Source organism: Poeciliopsis prolifica, unplaced genomic scaffold (assembly GCF_027474105.1).
Source record: "Poeciliopsis prolifica strain line A6 unplaced genomic scaffold, Auburn_PproV2 SCAFFOLD074, whole genome shotgun sequence".
Taxonomy (NCBI): domain Eukaryota; kingdom Metazoa; phylum Chordata; class Actinopteri; order Cyprinodontiformes; family Poeciliidae; genus Poeciliopsis; species Poeciliopsis prolifica.
Genome location: NW_026562449.1, coordinates 1,848,234 through 1,865,732, shown reverse-complemented (window position 1 = coordinate 1,865,732; position 17,499 = coordinate 1,848,234). Strand labels below are relative to the sequence as shown.

At 41.1% G+C, this 17,499-nt stretch overlaps 1 protein-coding gene across 1 annotated transcript; it reads left to right on the top strand.

The window, feature by feature from the left end:
• Positions 1–4,150: 4,150 nt before the first annotated feature.
• LOC129352312 (angiotensin-converting enzyme-like) lies at positions 4,151–17,073 on the top strand (the record flags this gene model as incomplete). Its single annotated transcript, XM_055021244.1, is given in 24 exon segments — positions 4,151–4,318; positions 4,437–4,524; positions 5,216–5,359; positions 5,453–5,644; positions 5,972–6,069; positions 6,158–6,327; positions 7,714–7,937; positions 8,052–8,196; positions 8,329–8,427; positions 9,079–9,201; positions 9,287–9,492; positions 9,571–9,707; positions 10,494–10,652; positions 10,933–11,020; positions 11,144–11,287; positions 12,185–12,376; positions 12,678–12,775; positions 12,900–13,072; positions 13,507–13,730; positions 13,818–13,962; positions 14,070–14,168; positions 14,338–14,460; positions 15,194–15,387; positions 15,783–17,073. Coding segments are annotated over 23 exon segments (3,447 nt in total). The 3' UTR covers positions 15,986–17,073.
• Positions 17,074–17,499: the final 426 nt, after the last annotated feature.

The window sequence follows — 17,499 nt, the reverse complement described above, 5'->3', positions numbered from 1 at the left end:
AGAATTGTTCACTGCCAAGGTTTTTTGAGGTTGCTCGCCTTTTTTTTTTTTCCTGTTAAGTTTAAGTGCCATTTGCAGTCAGGAGAGGCAAAGCATCTCAAACTGACAAACTCTCTACTGTTGTCGCTCTGCGTGTCCAACGCTGCACTGCGATTCCATTACATGCTCCTGAAAGTTGTGCACGTTTGGACATTAAACGTACAGACAGAAACTTTCAGAACAAAAAACTTCTCAATACATTTTCAGACAGAAGGGGAAGTTTACAAATCTTCCAGTCTCCTCATAGGTGTCCCACAAAGCTTCATTCTTGGACAAATATTCTTTACACAATTTATAACTGTTATGTTCTGCTGTCTGCACCAATTAAATGTCAAAATATATGCAGATGACTCAGTGATTGAGGCGTTTAACAAAAAAAGAAACAGTCTCTTTAATTCTGTCTCCTCTGAATTCAGTGAGGCTTTGAAATCATTTTTCATGGTAGAAACATAAAAACTAGTGTAATAAAGTTGTGTTACAGCCCAGCGTCACCCTACTACATCCTACTTAGCATCAGGATAAGTTAGGATATCTGACATTTTCTGATCTGTCTGGCAAAATAATCCAATCTGTGTTTTCAAATTATTGGCAGTCAGAACGGCCATGTTGCATTTAATCAAACTTTCATGCCACTGACGTGAGACGTGCATCACAATTCCACACCAGAAGAAGACAAACGCTATAAATCTGGACGTAAACAACGGATGTAAATGAAACGGGTGAAAATTATCATCACGTCTGAGTCCCTCCACTCTTCACATTCAGACTGCAGTCTCTGCAGTCGCTGCAGTCGCAGCAGTCTCTGCAGTCGCTGCAGTCTCTGCAGTCGCTGCAGTCGCAGCAGTCTCTGCAGTCGCTGCAGTCGCAGCAGTCTCTGCAGTCGCTGCAGTCTCTGCAGTCGCTGCAGTCTTGCAGTCTCTGCAGTCGCTGCAGTCTCTGCAGTCGCTGCAGTCGCAGCAGTCTCTGCAGTCGCTGCAGTCTCTGCAGTCGCTGCAGTCTCTGCAGTCGATGCAGTCTCTGCAGTCGCTGCAGTCTCTGCAGTCGCTGCAGTCTTGCAGTCTCTGCAGTCGATGCAGTCTTGCAGTCTCTGCAGTCGCGGCAGTCAATGCCCTACAAAAGGCCACTGCTGGTCGTTGCGCTTACATTTTTCTTCTCTTGAACATGAAATGTTTGAATGCTGAATATTAACTTTGCCTGTAATAAACCTGGCAATGCTTCACCTTCATACTGTTGGTTCATTGATAAGCAACGATGAACAGGACGTTTGCGATTGAAATGAATCTGCCACAGCCTGTAGTTATCTTTACTGTATTTTATTATACACAAAGGTAATAACCAACATGGATGGTTGCTGGCTTTCTGGAAAAAAAAAAAACATTTAAAGGTGGGGGCAATGGGCGGGTGGAGATGGTCAGAGAGGAAGAGCACAAAGGTCAGAGTTAATACATCAACTCTGAGCCACTTTTTCCTTTTGCTGCTGTCTGTTGTTTCAGTGATTGTGTGGACAGAGAGAGATAAGAGTCTTCAACAAAAACAGTGGAAAGAATCTACTGTTCTGTGTGTTATGGTTTGTGTGCCATTTTTTTGACTTGATTTTTCATGTCAGTGTTCAGCAAATGGTAACGATTGAGTAACAATACATTGTTTGTCTGTATGCTGTCAATTTGCTAAATGTACAACATGTGTTGTTTTAGGCCACGACTCTCTTTAAAATGTTGGCTGCAGAAGAAAACGTTGGTCTCCAGCGGCCTGGAAAAGCACCTATTCTTTAAACCCCGCCATCACGGAGCGAGAATGTCCCTGACCTTTCAGAACGCCGTAAAGAAAAGCCTTAAGGATTCACTGGAGCTGTAGGCGAGCGAGTGTAGCGCAGAGACAAAAGCTTTTTTCTAAAAATGCAATCTCCTCTCCTTTTGTCAGTCACATTATTGATCTCAGAGTAAAGTCGCGGCGCTATGACTGTCAGCATGCAGGGACAGACAGGCTCATAAATTGTTGTCGAGGTTGCTCTGTCTGACGGAAGATTTTGGGGTAGAAAAAAAACAACAAAAAAAATCAGTGGAAGTGACATCCGAAGCTCAAGCAAAGACCGAGACAGTCGATACAAACTGCAACATTCCACGGCCCTCGGTGCTTGTATCAGGGTTGCAAACCGTTCCATAAGCTCACGCTTTGTTCTCTCTTATCCTCACGACTATGAATTCTTTGCACATTCATCTCAACAAATGAGAATCATGAAAAAGTTGATTTTAGTAATTCAACTCAAAGTGTTAAAGTCTCATTTCGATTCATTACACACGGTGAAACATATACAAACTGTTTATGAGAGGCCACTCAAAGTGTTTTGTACTAAAATCTCAAACCTACTGACAAAACTCCACAGGTTCTCTGTGGCGTTTAGCTCAAGCCAGTTTGCCGACCAGTAACTCTTGAAAGGCTCCAGTTACCACTGCTCCAGTCTGAACAACCAGTTTACTCACTTTGTGGCTTTCTCTGCTTGAGCATAGAAAAATCCCAGGCTTTTTCTAGCTCCAGTTTATTGAAATGACATGATCTTTGTCTTTATTTAAAATCTTTAGGAACATGGAGTAACATTTGCTCGTTAGGCCTTTGAAGTCCAATGCACTTGGGAGCTCACTGAGATACACAAATCAGTCATTTGTTCTAAGTTTAACCACAGTGTTCAATTCAGTTACACATTTATAACAGCCTCATAAGGGATGATAACATGCTAGAGTCTACTGAAAAACAATAAACAGATTTTTTTTTTAGTGGGTGCAGTTCAAACGATCCAAATGTGCCCAATTTTTTCCTGTGATGTCACACTTTTTTTCCCTTTTTGCCTCATCCTTATCTGTAGTGTTATCATTGCTTATAGTCATCACACTGTGAAAACTGGGTGTTTAGATAAAGGGGAGTGTTGACGGTGTGGGAGTACATAAAGAATAAAACGAGAGGACAGGAACAAATGACAGAAACGTTTCTTTCAACTAAAGTTGTAGGTGATGAGGCGGTAATGTTGCAGAAAGATGAGATGCACATCACTGATCCCAGAATTGGAAAATGAACAGATGAGGAACATAAAATCAGTCCTTCAAGTCCTTTCTCTAGCTGCAAATGGAGAGTTTTAATCAGTCCTGAAGGGTGAATACAGTCACTTTTATATCACAGAAGGTTTTTAGGAATTTTTTGTTTTAGGGGTGCATACATTACCTCACCATGCTATGTTGTTATTTTCAGTGCGGTACAGCTGGATGGTCCAGTCAGGTCTTCAGTACTTTTCTACTATTCCTATATGTACCATATCTTTGGTATTCTGCCTTCGGTCAACACATGTTGCCAGAATGTAATTACTTCTATGATGATGATAAACTGTTACCCAAGCTCAATGTTGTTGTACCACAAAGTAGATGAAGTGACACATTTTCCCCGCCTACTTTGGAGAGGCCACTCTGTTCAAAGCAAACACAACCAGGCAACAATGCAGGGTAGAAAACCAACAGGCCAGCTGTGATTGTATCGTTTATGGGCAGGATCTTGAGGACCCGTATTTGAAAGACCGTGTCTGGTTTGGGAACCTTCAGGTTTCATTTATGCTTATTGCTGATGATGTAGGACTATTGGCCTTTCCAGACCACAACCTTCATCATGTTCTACGGTATTTGTGCAGCCAAGTTTGAAGAGTCCGAGATGAAAGTCAGTTCATCCTGATCTGAGGTAACAGGTTTCATTGTCAGTGTTAGTAATCAGTGCTTGCTTGATGCAGAGGAGTGCATGTGTCTTTCATACAACTAATAGTCATGTTATTGGAATGCCTACCGAGACTGATTCCAGGCACATTGGAAGGATAGCCTGCTGGGGCAGATTGAGATTTATTGCTTCTGACATGGAAATGGGTTTGAATCTCCCAGAATGAGCTCAGGTGGTCAGAGGGTTTCCCTCCTAGAAATCATCCCCTCTGAACTGACCTTGAAGTTAGCGGACAGTGATGACTGAATGGATGTTGTTCAGGCTTTAATGTTTTCTAAATGGGAGGACGGAATGGGGTTCACGTTTTGCTCTAATGCATTGACAGAAATTAACTCTCACTTCTAACGCTTTTTGTCTTAAGGTAGCTGCAAGTCTTGAAGAACAAGCCTTCGTAGAGGCCTGGGGGGGGAAGGCCAAGCAGGTCTTCTCTCAGGAAACCCTGAACAGTCTAACCACAGCCGACAGGAAACTGATTGAAAAGATCAAATCACTGGGAGCTGCCAACCTTCCACAGGCTGAACGAGAAGAGGTCTAGTACTTTTCATGTATCAAAAGTATAAATATGATGCAAATTTGCAAAGATTTACATTACATTTACCCTGCTTGATTCACGGAACCTGCTCATTCATTCTTTGTCTTGTTTTTAGTATAACAAAATCCTGAGCACCATGGACAGTATTTATTCAACAGCTAAGGTGTACCCAGAGCCAGACATAAGCTGGAGCCTGGAACCTGGTATGTAAAAATAGTCTTTAGGTTTTAAGGGGCAAGATCCATGAATTGTTCAAATGTTAGCAGTTTGTAGCAGGAAAGAGCTCTGCATACGGGGAAATGTTGAACTCACAACAGTTGTAAGTGCTTGAGATTTTATCGGTTTCAGGAAGCAACAGGATGGGTATAATTTCTGAAGAATCTTAAGAGGAAGTTGCTGTTGTATCTAGAGTGCTATGTGAAACGCTAACGCATCTTCATGGCTTGGAAGTTACAGGCATTCATTGAGAACAATGGTCTTTTGTGTCAGCTTCAAGTGCTTAATGCATTTGTGAGGAAGTGCTCTTCGGCACTTACAGGGAGAGTGGAAAAAACAATCACCTAAGAGAATTGCTCATAAACTGAAATGAGCTCATTACATCCATAACGCTGAGTAGTTTGTCTTTTATAGAAGCTGTCCACAGTGCAGATGAGGTAAACCATACATAAACTTCGACCCTTATTTTTTGATCTTGTGTAAAATATTATTGTGAAAAACATTATCTCCCAGATAAAGAGCATGCGATCCTCTTGGGGAGCAGGAAATTATGCAAGCAACAATGCATCAAGACGATTACAGGGAATTTAGCATCTTTTCCCTTTGAGTTGTGTGATTGATTGACGTTGTCTTTCCTGTGTCTGTCTAACTAAAGGGAAATTGTCATTTGTGTTGAAGAACTCACAGAAATCCTGGCCAACTCCAGGAGTTATAAGAAGTTACTGTTTGCTTGGGAAGGCTGGCACAATGCATCAGGCGTGCCTCTTCAGGAGTATTATCCCAGGTTTGTGGAGCTCAGCAACAAAGCCTCAAAGCTCGATGGTAAGAAGTCTAATTTGGCTCAAAATAAAAAGGCAAAAGATGGAGGTAAAAATGTTGCACACCAAAACTTGTGAAAACTGAATTTCTTCAAAGGCTTTGATGACACCGGGGCTGATTGGCGCTCCTGGTATGAGACGGAAACCTTTCAGGAGGATTTAGAAAATCTCTACAAGACGATTGAACCGCTCTACCTGAACCTGCATGCCTTTGTAAGACGCAAACTCTACAACTTCTATGGATCCAAATACATCAACCTAAAGGGACCCATCCCTGCACATCTACTGGGTAAGATGCACACAGTTACCACAATGGAAGCACACGTTCACCATTTGAATTTTTCTTTCATACAAAAAGTTGAAGAGGTCGGGTTTGCTTAGTTCCACTATAAACTTTGGTGATTGCAGAAACTACGTTCTTACCAGTCAAATGATCCACTTTGTCCCAGATAAACATCTTGCTTAATATCACACAGCTGTAGCCCAGTAACATAATATGGACCTTTTATGGTCAGTGAGCACTCTACTAATACGCACTGAAGAGAATGCCTTAATGTAGGAGCTTGCACAGTGATTCAGAATGGCTTTTTAAGTATATTTCCATCCTCCCACACAGGAAACATGTGGGCCCAGACGTGGAATAACATTTATGATATGATGATCCCATTTCCTGACAAAGCCAACCTGGATGTGACTGACGAGATGGTCAAACAGGTATGTGTGAAAGACAGACTTTATGTTATTGCTTTGGCCTGCAAAGATAAACGATGAACTAACTGTTCAATGGCATCGGTCTTTTCAGGGCTACAATGCCACACACATGTTCCGTGTGGCCGAGGAGTTCTTCACCTCTCTGGGTCTGAAGGAGATGCCGCCAGAGTTCTGGGAAGAATCGATGCTTGTTAAGCCTGACGATCGGGAGGTCGTGTGCCATGCGTCTGCCTGGGACTTTTACAACCGCAAAGACTTCAGGTAAAATTTGTAACCTGTGCTGCCTGTGCATCTGCTTTAGTAAACACAAACTACAGACATATTGCATGTTGTTGTTTACATCCAGAACGCTGGAGGGCAAGAAAGCGATTCTTTTACCTGCCATCCATAGCCGCACAGCCACAGTAGAACAAATCTGTTACCAAAATTAAACCTGGAAATGTAGGCATTCATTTTGTACAGTGTGCCACATTAAAAGCATAATAGCGCTAAAACAAACTGTTGGACAATTCAACTATTCTTTTTTTTCTTGATCTGTGTGTCAGCGATGCTCCACACAGACCCGTTGCTATAGCAACTGGCTGGCAACATCTCCACTGGGCTTTGGATTCAACAACATAAAATATGCAGCCATTTCCCACACAAAGAGCAGAACATTCAATAGGTGATAAATATGTTTTCATGCTTGATGTTTATTAAGAAGTGTTTTTCTGAACACTTATTGCTTGATTATCTAAATTCAACATCTGCTCTACTAATGATCTGGCAGAGTTGGTGTGGGCAGGTCGCCTTTAACTGAACCAAACACACTGAAGTCCACAGCACACCTACATGTTAAAGTTGTCAAAGTCAAGCTAGCGTGACTTGCCTACCTTTCTCTGCCTTTCTTTTTTTATTGAAACTTTTTAAGTTAAATTATTATTATTATTTTTTACATTGGAAAATGTAGACAAACATACATTTTGTATGTTCCTTTTCTTTTCTTTCTTTCTTTCTTTCTTTCTTTCTCTTCATATTTCTGTTCTGATGTAAAGCGTTTCGGCTGCCCAGCGGTCTCTGAAATGTCTGTTGGAATGAAGTTCATTGGTTGATTTTTCTTGTAATATCCTTGGACCTTATTATCCAGTCATCACAGTTTGACAACTAGATAACAAGTTTTCTTTCGGTATCACACACACATTTAAGATTTAGTTGACAAATTGACTGCTAGATCAGGTAGTCATCGGCTCAGAGGCTTTTGGCCTCCAGTTGGGAGCTGGGGGGCGGGATCTTGTGCATGTGATGTTGCATCGTGTCTATAGTTGTTAGCAGAAACGGTGGCAACCGTTGGATTGGATTGGATTGGTACCATTGGATTGCTGGTTGAAGCCATGTCTATCTGTCTCTGTATTTGTATCTTGGGGCAAGACGCTTCACAGCCTTGCCTGCTAGTGACAATCAGAGATCCTGGTGGCACCAGTGGATGGCAGCCTCTCTGCGGTCAGACTGTGACTACAATTTGGTAGCTTGTAGTAGTATAATGACTGACTGGATGTAATGTAAAGTGCTCTGGAGTCCTTTTGGACCAGACAAGTGCTATACATGTACAGACTAAATACCATTTACAAGTCAATCTGTACGTTACTGTTTGTGTTTCATCCTGTTCAGGATTAAGCAGTGCACCACAGTAACCATGGAGCAGCTCTTCACTGTGCACCATGAGATGGGCCACATCCAGTATTACCTGCAGTACAAGGATCAGCCTGTAGGCTTCCGCCGTGGAGCCAACCCTGGTTTCCATGAAGCCATCGGTGACGTTATGTCCCTGTCAGTTTCAACACCCAAGCACCTTCACGAGATCAACCTTCTGGAGTCTGTGGCCACCGACGCGGGTAACAATCATTGAATAGCCTCCCGTGAAAGAGATGCAAACTTAGAGTACGATCTTTAAATAGAAATGATGACTGAAATACAATGAGACGAGTCTTGGATTTTTGAATTTCTAGAAACTGATCTGAACTTCCTGTTGAAGACCGCTCTGGAGAAGATAGCCTTCCTTCCCTTTGGCTACCTCATTGACCTGTGGAGATGGGGCGTGTTTAGTGGCAGCATTCCTCCGGAGAAGTACAACTCGGAATGGTGGTACCTCAGGTTTGAACTCTTAATCAAAGTCTCGTTAGCCATGTTTGATGAATACAACTTCAATGGAAGAATAAAAACAAGCATTTGACAAAAACTATTTCTCATTTTGAGTGGGCGACTCATCAACTCTTTCTTTCACAGAACAAAGTATCAAGGAATTTGCCCACCTACCAGCCGAACAGAGGATCACTTTGATCCAGGAGCCAAGTATCACATTCCTGGAAACACGCCATACATCAGGTAGACCCCATGCAACTTTTACAATTTTACGACAACACGACACACAACTAGTGTCACAGAGGTAAAGAAAACCTCCTGTCCAAAGAATTTTTCTTCACACCAAGCAAAACCTCAACTCTATCATATTTGCAGTACTCAGAGAATAATGTTATTATATGTTCTATATTCAATCTTAGTGAAGATCAATCTTTTTTTAGAGTCTCTAGTAGTGTGAATTAAGTCATGAATTAATTACACTTTAGTGCTATTTTTAATATTGACACAAAACAGAAGGAAAATGTAACAAATCAGAGATGGAAAAAGTCAATTTAAATTTCTTTAGAAGAAACAAAAAACCTCTTCTGCACCATTAAATATAACAATTGAGGCAATGTTATATTTTGAGGCAATGCATCAACAGTAAGCAACACTTAACTATCAACATTAAAGCGAAACAAGAAGAAGGGAGCGCACGGACTTTCTGCCGTTTTGTTCCGTCGCCTTGAACCAACAACAAAGGACCGACCCGTTGCAGAAGCCGAGGCCACTGAAGAGTTCATGTTCTGGCTTGTTTTAGGAAACTGCTGATATACGGCCGCTTTAGAAACATATGGAACCTGCACAGCAAATCTAATGAATGTGGTTTTCATAAAGTAATCGTCTGTGTCTCAGGTACTTCGTCAGCTTCATCCTCCAGTTCCAGTTTCACGAAAAACTCTGTGAGGCGGCCAAGCACACCGGGCCTCTGCACACCTGCGACATCTACCGTTCTGCGGAGGCTGGCGAGATTCTACGGTAGGAACGGCGTCTTTATCGCACAGCATCAGTAACAAACAGTTTTGAGAAGATAAACATGCAATACATTTTCTCCCTACAACAGAAAAGTTCTTGAAGCAGGTTCCTCTAAGCCCTGGCCTGAAGTCCTCCAAGAGGCCATAGGAACTAATAAGATGAACGCCACTTCTCTGATGAAATACTTCGACCCCGTAATCCAGTGGCTGGAACAACAAAATGAGAACGAGACCCTGGGATGGCCTGAATTCAACTGGGTCCCGCCCATCCCTGAAGGCTACCCTGAAGATATCGGTGATGCTGAAGTGTGAGAACATTAAAAGCCCTTCCAGTATTTACTGTCTCAACTGACTGTGATTCTCCTCTAAACAGACAAGAATACAGACGAGCTTCATGCAAAGCAATTTCTGGATGAATACAACAGCACAGTTGAACTAGTGTGGAATGCCTACACTGAGGCCAACTGGAAGTACAACACCAACATCACTGAAGCTAATAACCAGGAAGTGGTGAGGGCAACAGCTGCTGAACTGCGGCTGTCGTATTTAGTCCATGTGAACACCGATCACTGGGTTACAGAAATTTTTTTTTTTTTTTGGGAAGTCGTCTCTTTTTTCAATCGAGTTAGGACTATTTTGCACTTCTGAATTCAAAAATAACATCCATTTTTCTCAACCAGGTCAGGATTTTATTCTAATTTGATTGAGAGAAATTTGATCTTCTGACTAAATTGATGACATTTTTGTGACATCAGTTTATTTCTATTATTTCTCATTCAAAAGAAGTCACAGGAGGAACAAATTGTTTTCTAACAGAGTATATTAATTAAATGTTACAAATTTGGATTTATGTAAATTGAATAATAAATAAATAATAAGGGCAAGTACATGTGAATTGAACATTTCGTCTTCATTGTGTAAAATTCTGTCTCTTCTGTTTTTTCTGTCCTGGGATCATCACTCATTGATCAGAGTGATCAATGATCTCCACTGTGAGAACAAGTCATGAATTTTGATGCTAATGTTGCTCCATAGTTCAGAAAGTTGACCTGGTTGAGCAAAACCAACGTGATTTTTGGATTCAGCTCCTCAATGTGACCCTGTAACAGTTGAAAAACCCCAGACAATGTTTTGCCTGTTGACCTGTTTAATCATTTGTGTCAAATCACTGACTTGCCTAAAAATGACTGTATTCCCGCATCGTTGACACATCTAAGATTCATGTTTTGGGGCATCCTCTGGCAGTAACCCGTGTTATTCTTCAGTCTTAATGACCAAGCGTTTGTTGATCTCCAGCTTAAGAAGGACCTGGAGATGGCGGCTCACACCCTGGAGTACGGCCTGAAGGCTCGCCGGTACGACACCTCCGACTTCCAGGACGCCTCGGTCAAACGCATCATCAAAAAACTCAGCGACCTTGAGAAAGCAGCGCTGCCAACTGCAGAACTGGAAGAGGTGGGGACGGGAATGAATTCATCTGGCTAATGTTTAATATAATGCTGGAAATGCACTTAGCGAGTTTAAGTATCAGAAGACAAGACAAAAATGTACAGGTTTCTTTGAACTCAGAGCTGATTTTACTGCTGGCTCTAAAAACATGACATTCATACTCACACCTGCTTTCTGACAAGATCTACTTTAATTTATATCAACTTTATTTATGTAGGTACTGTCATTTGTGAATTTTTGTATTATTGGGAAAATTTGATGTTTCATCTCTTGTTTTTTTTCACAGTTAAATAATATTATGTCTAACATGGAGACAAAATATAGTGTGGCAGAAGTTTGTAGGCCAGATGGCAAATGTCATCCACTGGATCCAGGTACAGTTAAGAATTTTTCAACTTAATTAGAAACACTTAGGGATCAAATTTACGTTAAGTACAGGCCAGCACTAATTAACTAATGTTTATAGGTAGTAATCAAATAAAACTGTCTGTTTTCAGATCTCCAGAGAATCATGGCAGAGTCCAGGGATTACGATGAACTCTTGTTTGCCTGGAAAGGATGGAGAGACGCTGCTGGCAAAGTAATCCGTGAAGATTACAAGAGATACGTTGAACTGGCCAATAAGGCCGCAACACTCAATGGTATGTCATCTGGATCTAATGTCACCCTACATGTACGATTTCCTCGTTCCCTCTGCAGCCGGAAATGTTTTCCAAGTTGCCTTTAAGGCAGGAAATGTAATTTAAATGAATGCCGACAAATACAAACAATGCAGACATTTGGACTTTTTGCTGAATAAAAAAGCTTTGAGTGGCACTGTCAAAGTGAGATACTTAACCTGTATGTTACATTTTTCCCAGGTTTTACTGGTTTTTAAACTTCGTCAATCTGGAAATTTTACCACAGAAATGTTCTTTAGTTTGACAAAAAAAATTCTAAGTGATAAATACATGTGCTTTATTGCTCTTACTGGGAAACAGAGAAGACAGTGCTGACTTCTTAGCACAACCAGAGTCACAGGAATCATCCTGTGTTGTTTATGCCATGTCAGCAATCAGCACAATTTGCTCTGCTTCAAAAGTGAGGGCTAATTACCAACTAATCTGTTGTTTACGAAAACCTAAACTGTAAATTCGTTTGGCATATGATCCTAAAGTATATTTAGAATTCACTATCAATAACAGTGAGAAGAACAAAAGTAGCTGTCTATTCATACTTTGTGTGTGTGTGTGCTACAGTAAACTATATTTAGAGAAGGAAAGTGGTATTTTCTGATAAGAGAACATTCATAACATAAATTATTCCGCATCTTTTGCAGCTTAAAGTTCTTGAGCTGTTGAAAACCCCAGAACTGAGCTTGTAAGACGCCTCCAACAATAACTACTTTTGCTTTAGCAGTTTATATAAATCTCAGCTGCAAGCGAGTGCGGTCGGGTTAAACCATGACCTCGTCGACTTGATGAGGAATGTAGAGCAAAACTGTGAGGCAAAAGTGCCACTTTAAATACACCTGTGTTAACCTCCTGTGCCGTTTACAGGGCATTCTGATAATGGGGCCTTCTGGCGGTCCCTTTATGAAACCCCTACCTTTGAAGAGGACCTGGAGGCTCTGTGGAAGGAACTGGAGCCGCTCTATCTCAACGTGCACGCCTACGTTCGAAGGGCTCTTTACAAAAAGTATGGCTCAGATAACATCAACTTAAAGGGGCCCATCCCTGCTCACCTTTTGGGTAAGTGTAGAGCTTTCTGGTTTAAAACCGTATGCACATCGTATCAGTAGCTTGGCTTTATGTTTTCATTGGAGAAGAGTAGTGTGGCGAATAACGTCAAGCTGCAGATGCCTTTGGATTCCAGCAGGATGAAATTTTCTTTTAGAGGCGTAAAGCATGAGAATGTGTGTTCCAGTTCCACATGGACTCAATCATAGTCACAAATCCCACACGGTTAAACAGCGACACAGCAGAGAGACCTGCTCACTAACCTCTGAGTCTTTGACATAAAAAGTTCTGCTATTCTGCTTTGACATTTCAGGCAACATGTGGGCACAGACATGGTCTGGCATCATGGATTTAGTCATGCCCTATCCAGGTGCCACACAAGTTGATGCCACACCAGCTATGGTGGCGCAGGTAAATAAATGCATGAAATACACGGAACATAATAATCGTATTGTCATTAAAGACCGTCTGGTGGTTAAAGCCTCTTCCCAGAGAAAATCTCACAGTCAATGCAGGCAATGCTGTTCTTGTTCAGGGCTGGAATGCAACCAGGATGTTTCAGGAGTCGGACAGGTTTTTCACCTCCCTGGGTCTCCTGCCAATGCCGCAAGAGTTCTGGGACAAATCCATGCTGGAGAAGCCGACTGACGGACGCCAGGTGGTGTGCCATGCCTCTGCGTGGGATTTCTTTAACCGAAAGGACTTCAGGTTGAACTCTTGTTGTTGTTACATTTGTCTTTTTCTCTAAAGACCTTACAGCAGCGAGTCCCAGCCAGGGACACTCACAGGTTGCTGGATCTGACAGAGTTTTTAGCCCAAAAACAATGTGGAAATTTGACCGACTCTCAGAAACAGTCCAGTTAGTAGCTGCCAAATGGACACATCTTTCTTTGTATTCTGCTCATTTTGAACAGACACAATTTTACAGTAGTTGTGTTTCCATTATACATTAGAATCACATGTGAATAAGCATGTTCATGAGTCATTAAAACTCATGGCACCGATGGGTGTGGGTCTGTTTTGTGGCTGCCGAGCTTCCTGTGGCTCTTTGCTGCTTTAGAGCTTTAAGGAATAATTTGAAGGCTCATTGTCTCCTAACAAAAAAGGCTGAACTGTAATCGTGTGTCTGCTTGTGTTACCAGGATAAAACAGTGCACCGTCGTGACTATGGATGACCTGATCACTGTGCACCATGAGATGGGCCATGTGCAGTACTTCCTGCAGTACAAAGACCAGCCCGTTACATTCCGCACCGGCGCCAACCCAGGCTTCCACGAAGCCATCGGAGACGTCCTGGCGCTGTCCGTCTCCACGCCCAAACACCTGCAGAGCATCGGGCTCCTGGACAAAGTGGAGAGTAACAAGGGTGAGCCGCAAGAAGCGCAAGGCATTTGTTTTTGTTTTTTTTTATTTTGGTTTGTTTCTAAGTAATAAATGTCTCACTCTTGTGCAGAGAGTGACATCAACTTTTTGATGAGCATGGCGCTGGACAAGATCGCCTTCCTGCCTTTTGGCTACCTGATGGACCAGTGGAGGTGGAAGGTCTTTGACGGACGCATCCCAACGTCGGATTACAATAAAGAGTGGTGGAACCTCAGGTGAAGAACTTCAGCGGTTAAACATGCTTGTTATTGTGATCGCTCATCATAAAGTGGCTGATTACGCAGTAACAATCAAACCTGTAAATGTTTTTTGTTCATTGCAGACTGAAGTACCAGGGCCTGTGCCCTCCAGTAACCCGCACTGAGGACGACTTTGACCCAGGTGCAAAGTTCCACATCCCTGCGAGCGTGCCATACGTCCGGTAGTGTTGCATTACAAAGCAAATAAGACATGTTAGAGCTCAGCTTGATAACTGCTTAGAGACGCTGCAGCTATAAATAGATAAGAAAATAGGACTTGCTCATTGTACGCACGGCTTACAATGAGCCCACAAGCATCATCCTTAAAGTGCATATTGTCATGTTTTTCAGTTACTTCGTCAGCTTCGTCATCCAGTTTCAGTTCCACAAAGCTCTTTGTGATGCAGCTAAGCATGATGGGCCTCTGCACACGTGTGACATCTACCAATCTAAAGAAGCTGGGAAGCTGCTGGGGTTAGTGTGCTCTGAATCCTGCAGACTCTTTTATAGCATGTGTCAAACTCAAGGCCTGGGGACCTAATCTGGCCCACCATAAAAAACTATTGTGTGTTTTCCAGACAGTGTGTAGCTGAAAAACATAAAGTACTTTTTTTAAAAAGCCAGTTGTGTTCTTAAATATTGTCACCTTCCTAAAATAAGTGATTTATTTATTTTAATTTTTTTTGCCGAAATTATCTTTTGGCAAAAATTATTTTGGCAATTAAATTAGGACTGTGATAATATTATTTAATAAATCCGGTTAAAGCAGTTCTTATCCATATACAACCGAATTACATCAACGTGAAACGATGTTCAATGTTTTATTTTAAGAAGTGCTCATTCAATGGAGAGAGCGAATTGGCGCGAGGATTTTAGTAACACATTCTGACACAACCGGCCCTTTAAGAACATTCGTGATCTTCATGTGGCCCAAACTGAAAATGAGTTTGACGCCCTTTCTATAGGATCACCTTCAGTTGACAGCTGGAGAGAAGTTGTAGTGATATGAAGGAGTAATTTATGTTTCAGAGTGATCTCATTACTCTATTAAATATACAAAACTAGAGTGAATTCCAAAGCAGTACGAGAAGAGACCATCCTAACTTACCTCACCTTGTGTGACGAAGAACAAACCACAACATTTTCAACAACAAACCCTTTGTCTTCCTCCTCCTGACCTCTGCTTTGATCACATCCTCGCTTGCAGGGATGTGATGCGGCTCGGTTACAGTAAGCCGTGGCCGGAAGCCATGGCCATGATCACTGGTCAGTCCAAGATGAGCGCCCAGCCTCTCATGCAGTACTTCCAACCTCTCATCACATGGCTGGAGGAGGAGAACACGAAGAACAACGAGGTCCGTGGGTGGCCCGACTACAACTGGAGGCCGAGTACAACTGGAGGTACGATCCATGCTTTCAGGCATTCACACACCTTTTAAACAGCTGCAGTGTTCAGAGAGTGTTCCCCTGACTGAATAATGCCATCTTGTAGGCTGTAAAAATACATGGAGATTGAATTGATTTTGTTGCATCATAAAAGAACTCGGCGTATTTAGTGTGTTGTGCAGAACTACTAACAGTGGGTGGACAAAAGTTCTGATGTGTTTGCATGTTTGACCAAGATTGTGAAGTTATTGTTGTATTTAATTACGCTGCACTGGTTCACAGTTATCAAATAAATTTGTAATTCAGTATTTTTATGTCCTTTTTCTGTGAAAGGGTGAGTTCTGCTCTGTTCTTCTGAACCTTGGAAATCTATATAAAATATTATATTTTCATTCATTCTTACCTTTTAGATCCTGAAGATGGAACGAATGATGGGAAAGTGGAGTTCCTGGGACTGAAAGTGGACAAGAACGCTGCCAAAGTTGGTCAGTGGTTACTGCTGTCAATCAGCCTGGCTTTCCTGGTGGTCATCATCCAACTGGCCTACAGGTACAGGAAGTCCAAGAAGCGTAATAAGTCCTTATCCATGATGGAGCTAAAGCAAAAAGACTAGCAGTACTGTAAGTCTGAGCTGATTATATCGTAGCGACCACAAAACCAACCTCAATGTGAACAGCTGCAGAACGTCAGAGCACATTTTTTCCTGTATAGTTCATTATTCTTTTTTTTTTTTCCACACTGAAAGATGACTGAATGTCAGGAATTTCAAACTGCTTTCTCGGTTTATATAAATCAGAACTAATGTTAAATGTTTTTATACTATCTAAGAGGTATATCTTTATTTTTCAAAAAAAATTCAGGTGTTTCACTGATGGTTTTGAATGAAAGTATTTATTTCTGGGATGTTTTATGGTAATAAGGCGTAGAAGTTATTTAGCTTTGATCTTAAACACTCCTTTTACTTCAAAGTAGTTCTGTAAGAGCCTAAGTAAGTCGAATATTAACAATTGGATTCATGATAAATATGTTTTAATATTTCTAATGTGTACTGTACCAGAAGTGGACAAGTTTTGTCTTAAGTTCAAAATGTGACAATTTGTCCTTAAATGTTATGGATACACTCAGAATAATTTTATGTAGCAAATAATATGCAGAAATGTGTGTGTAGCACATATATATATATATATATATATATATATATATATATATATATATATATATATATATATATATATATATATATATATATATATATATATTGTGCACATTTAAAAGTTGTGCGTCGACAAAGGGGGAAAATAGTTGATTGAATATGTGGATATATTTTGACTTTATTTTTCTGAAAAAAAAATTTAAGTGTATTTGAACTTTTGTAAAATATAGCTTTAGGTAATTTTCTTAAATCGATTATTTTAAAAAGATGGAACCTGCCTCGAATAAAGAATAAAAACATCTGACCATGGAATTTGTTTTATTTCACACTGTAAAAAAAAAAAAGATGTTCTGGTTGATCATTTGTGTATTTACTCTAGACCCTTGTATTCAATTTATTATTGTCTGGCAATGCAAAAACACATCAGTTGTAATTTATTTGTAATATTTAAGTGTAAAAGAGGAAATGTTTTTAAAATATGTGTCTTTCGATGTGTGAACATGTTTTAATACCTGATTTTATCTCTGTAATAAAGACATTGAATTCTGCCTCGGCTGAGTAAATCAGAAATAACTTTTCAGTGTTTTCTGTTACCCGAACAGAACTGCGGAAAACTGAGGCTCCGCACCTCTGAGATATTTGTAGAACTTTTTCAGAATATTAACAAGTGCAGCTGTGGTATACTAAAGATTCCTATCAAGGAATCTTGAAATTCAATCAAAAGGTGCTTCATCAAATTATGCCGCCAGGAACTAACTTCCACCCTCAACTGCCACCAACAAGTGGTGCTTCCTGTAGCTTCTCTGGGCTCATCCTTGTGACCCCTTGACCTGTTCTCCCCAGTCTGGCCGCCTAACCCACCATATCACCAGACTCTCCGAGTCGCTTTCAGTCCAACCCTTCCCCTGGACCCATTTTGCCATGAGAGACAGGAGCCAAAGTTTCAGTCCACATGTCAAGATCACGGGGATAAA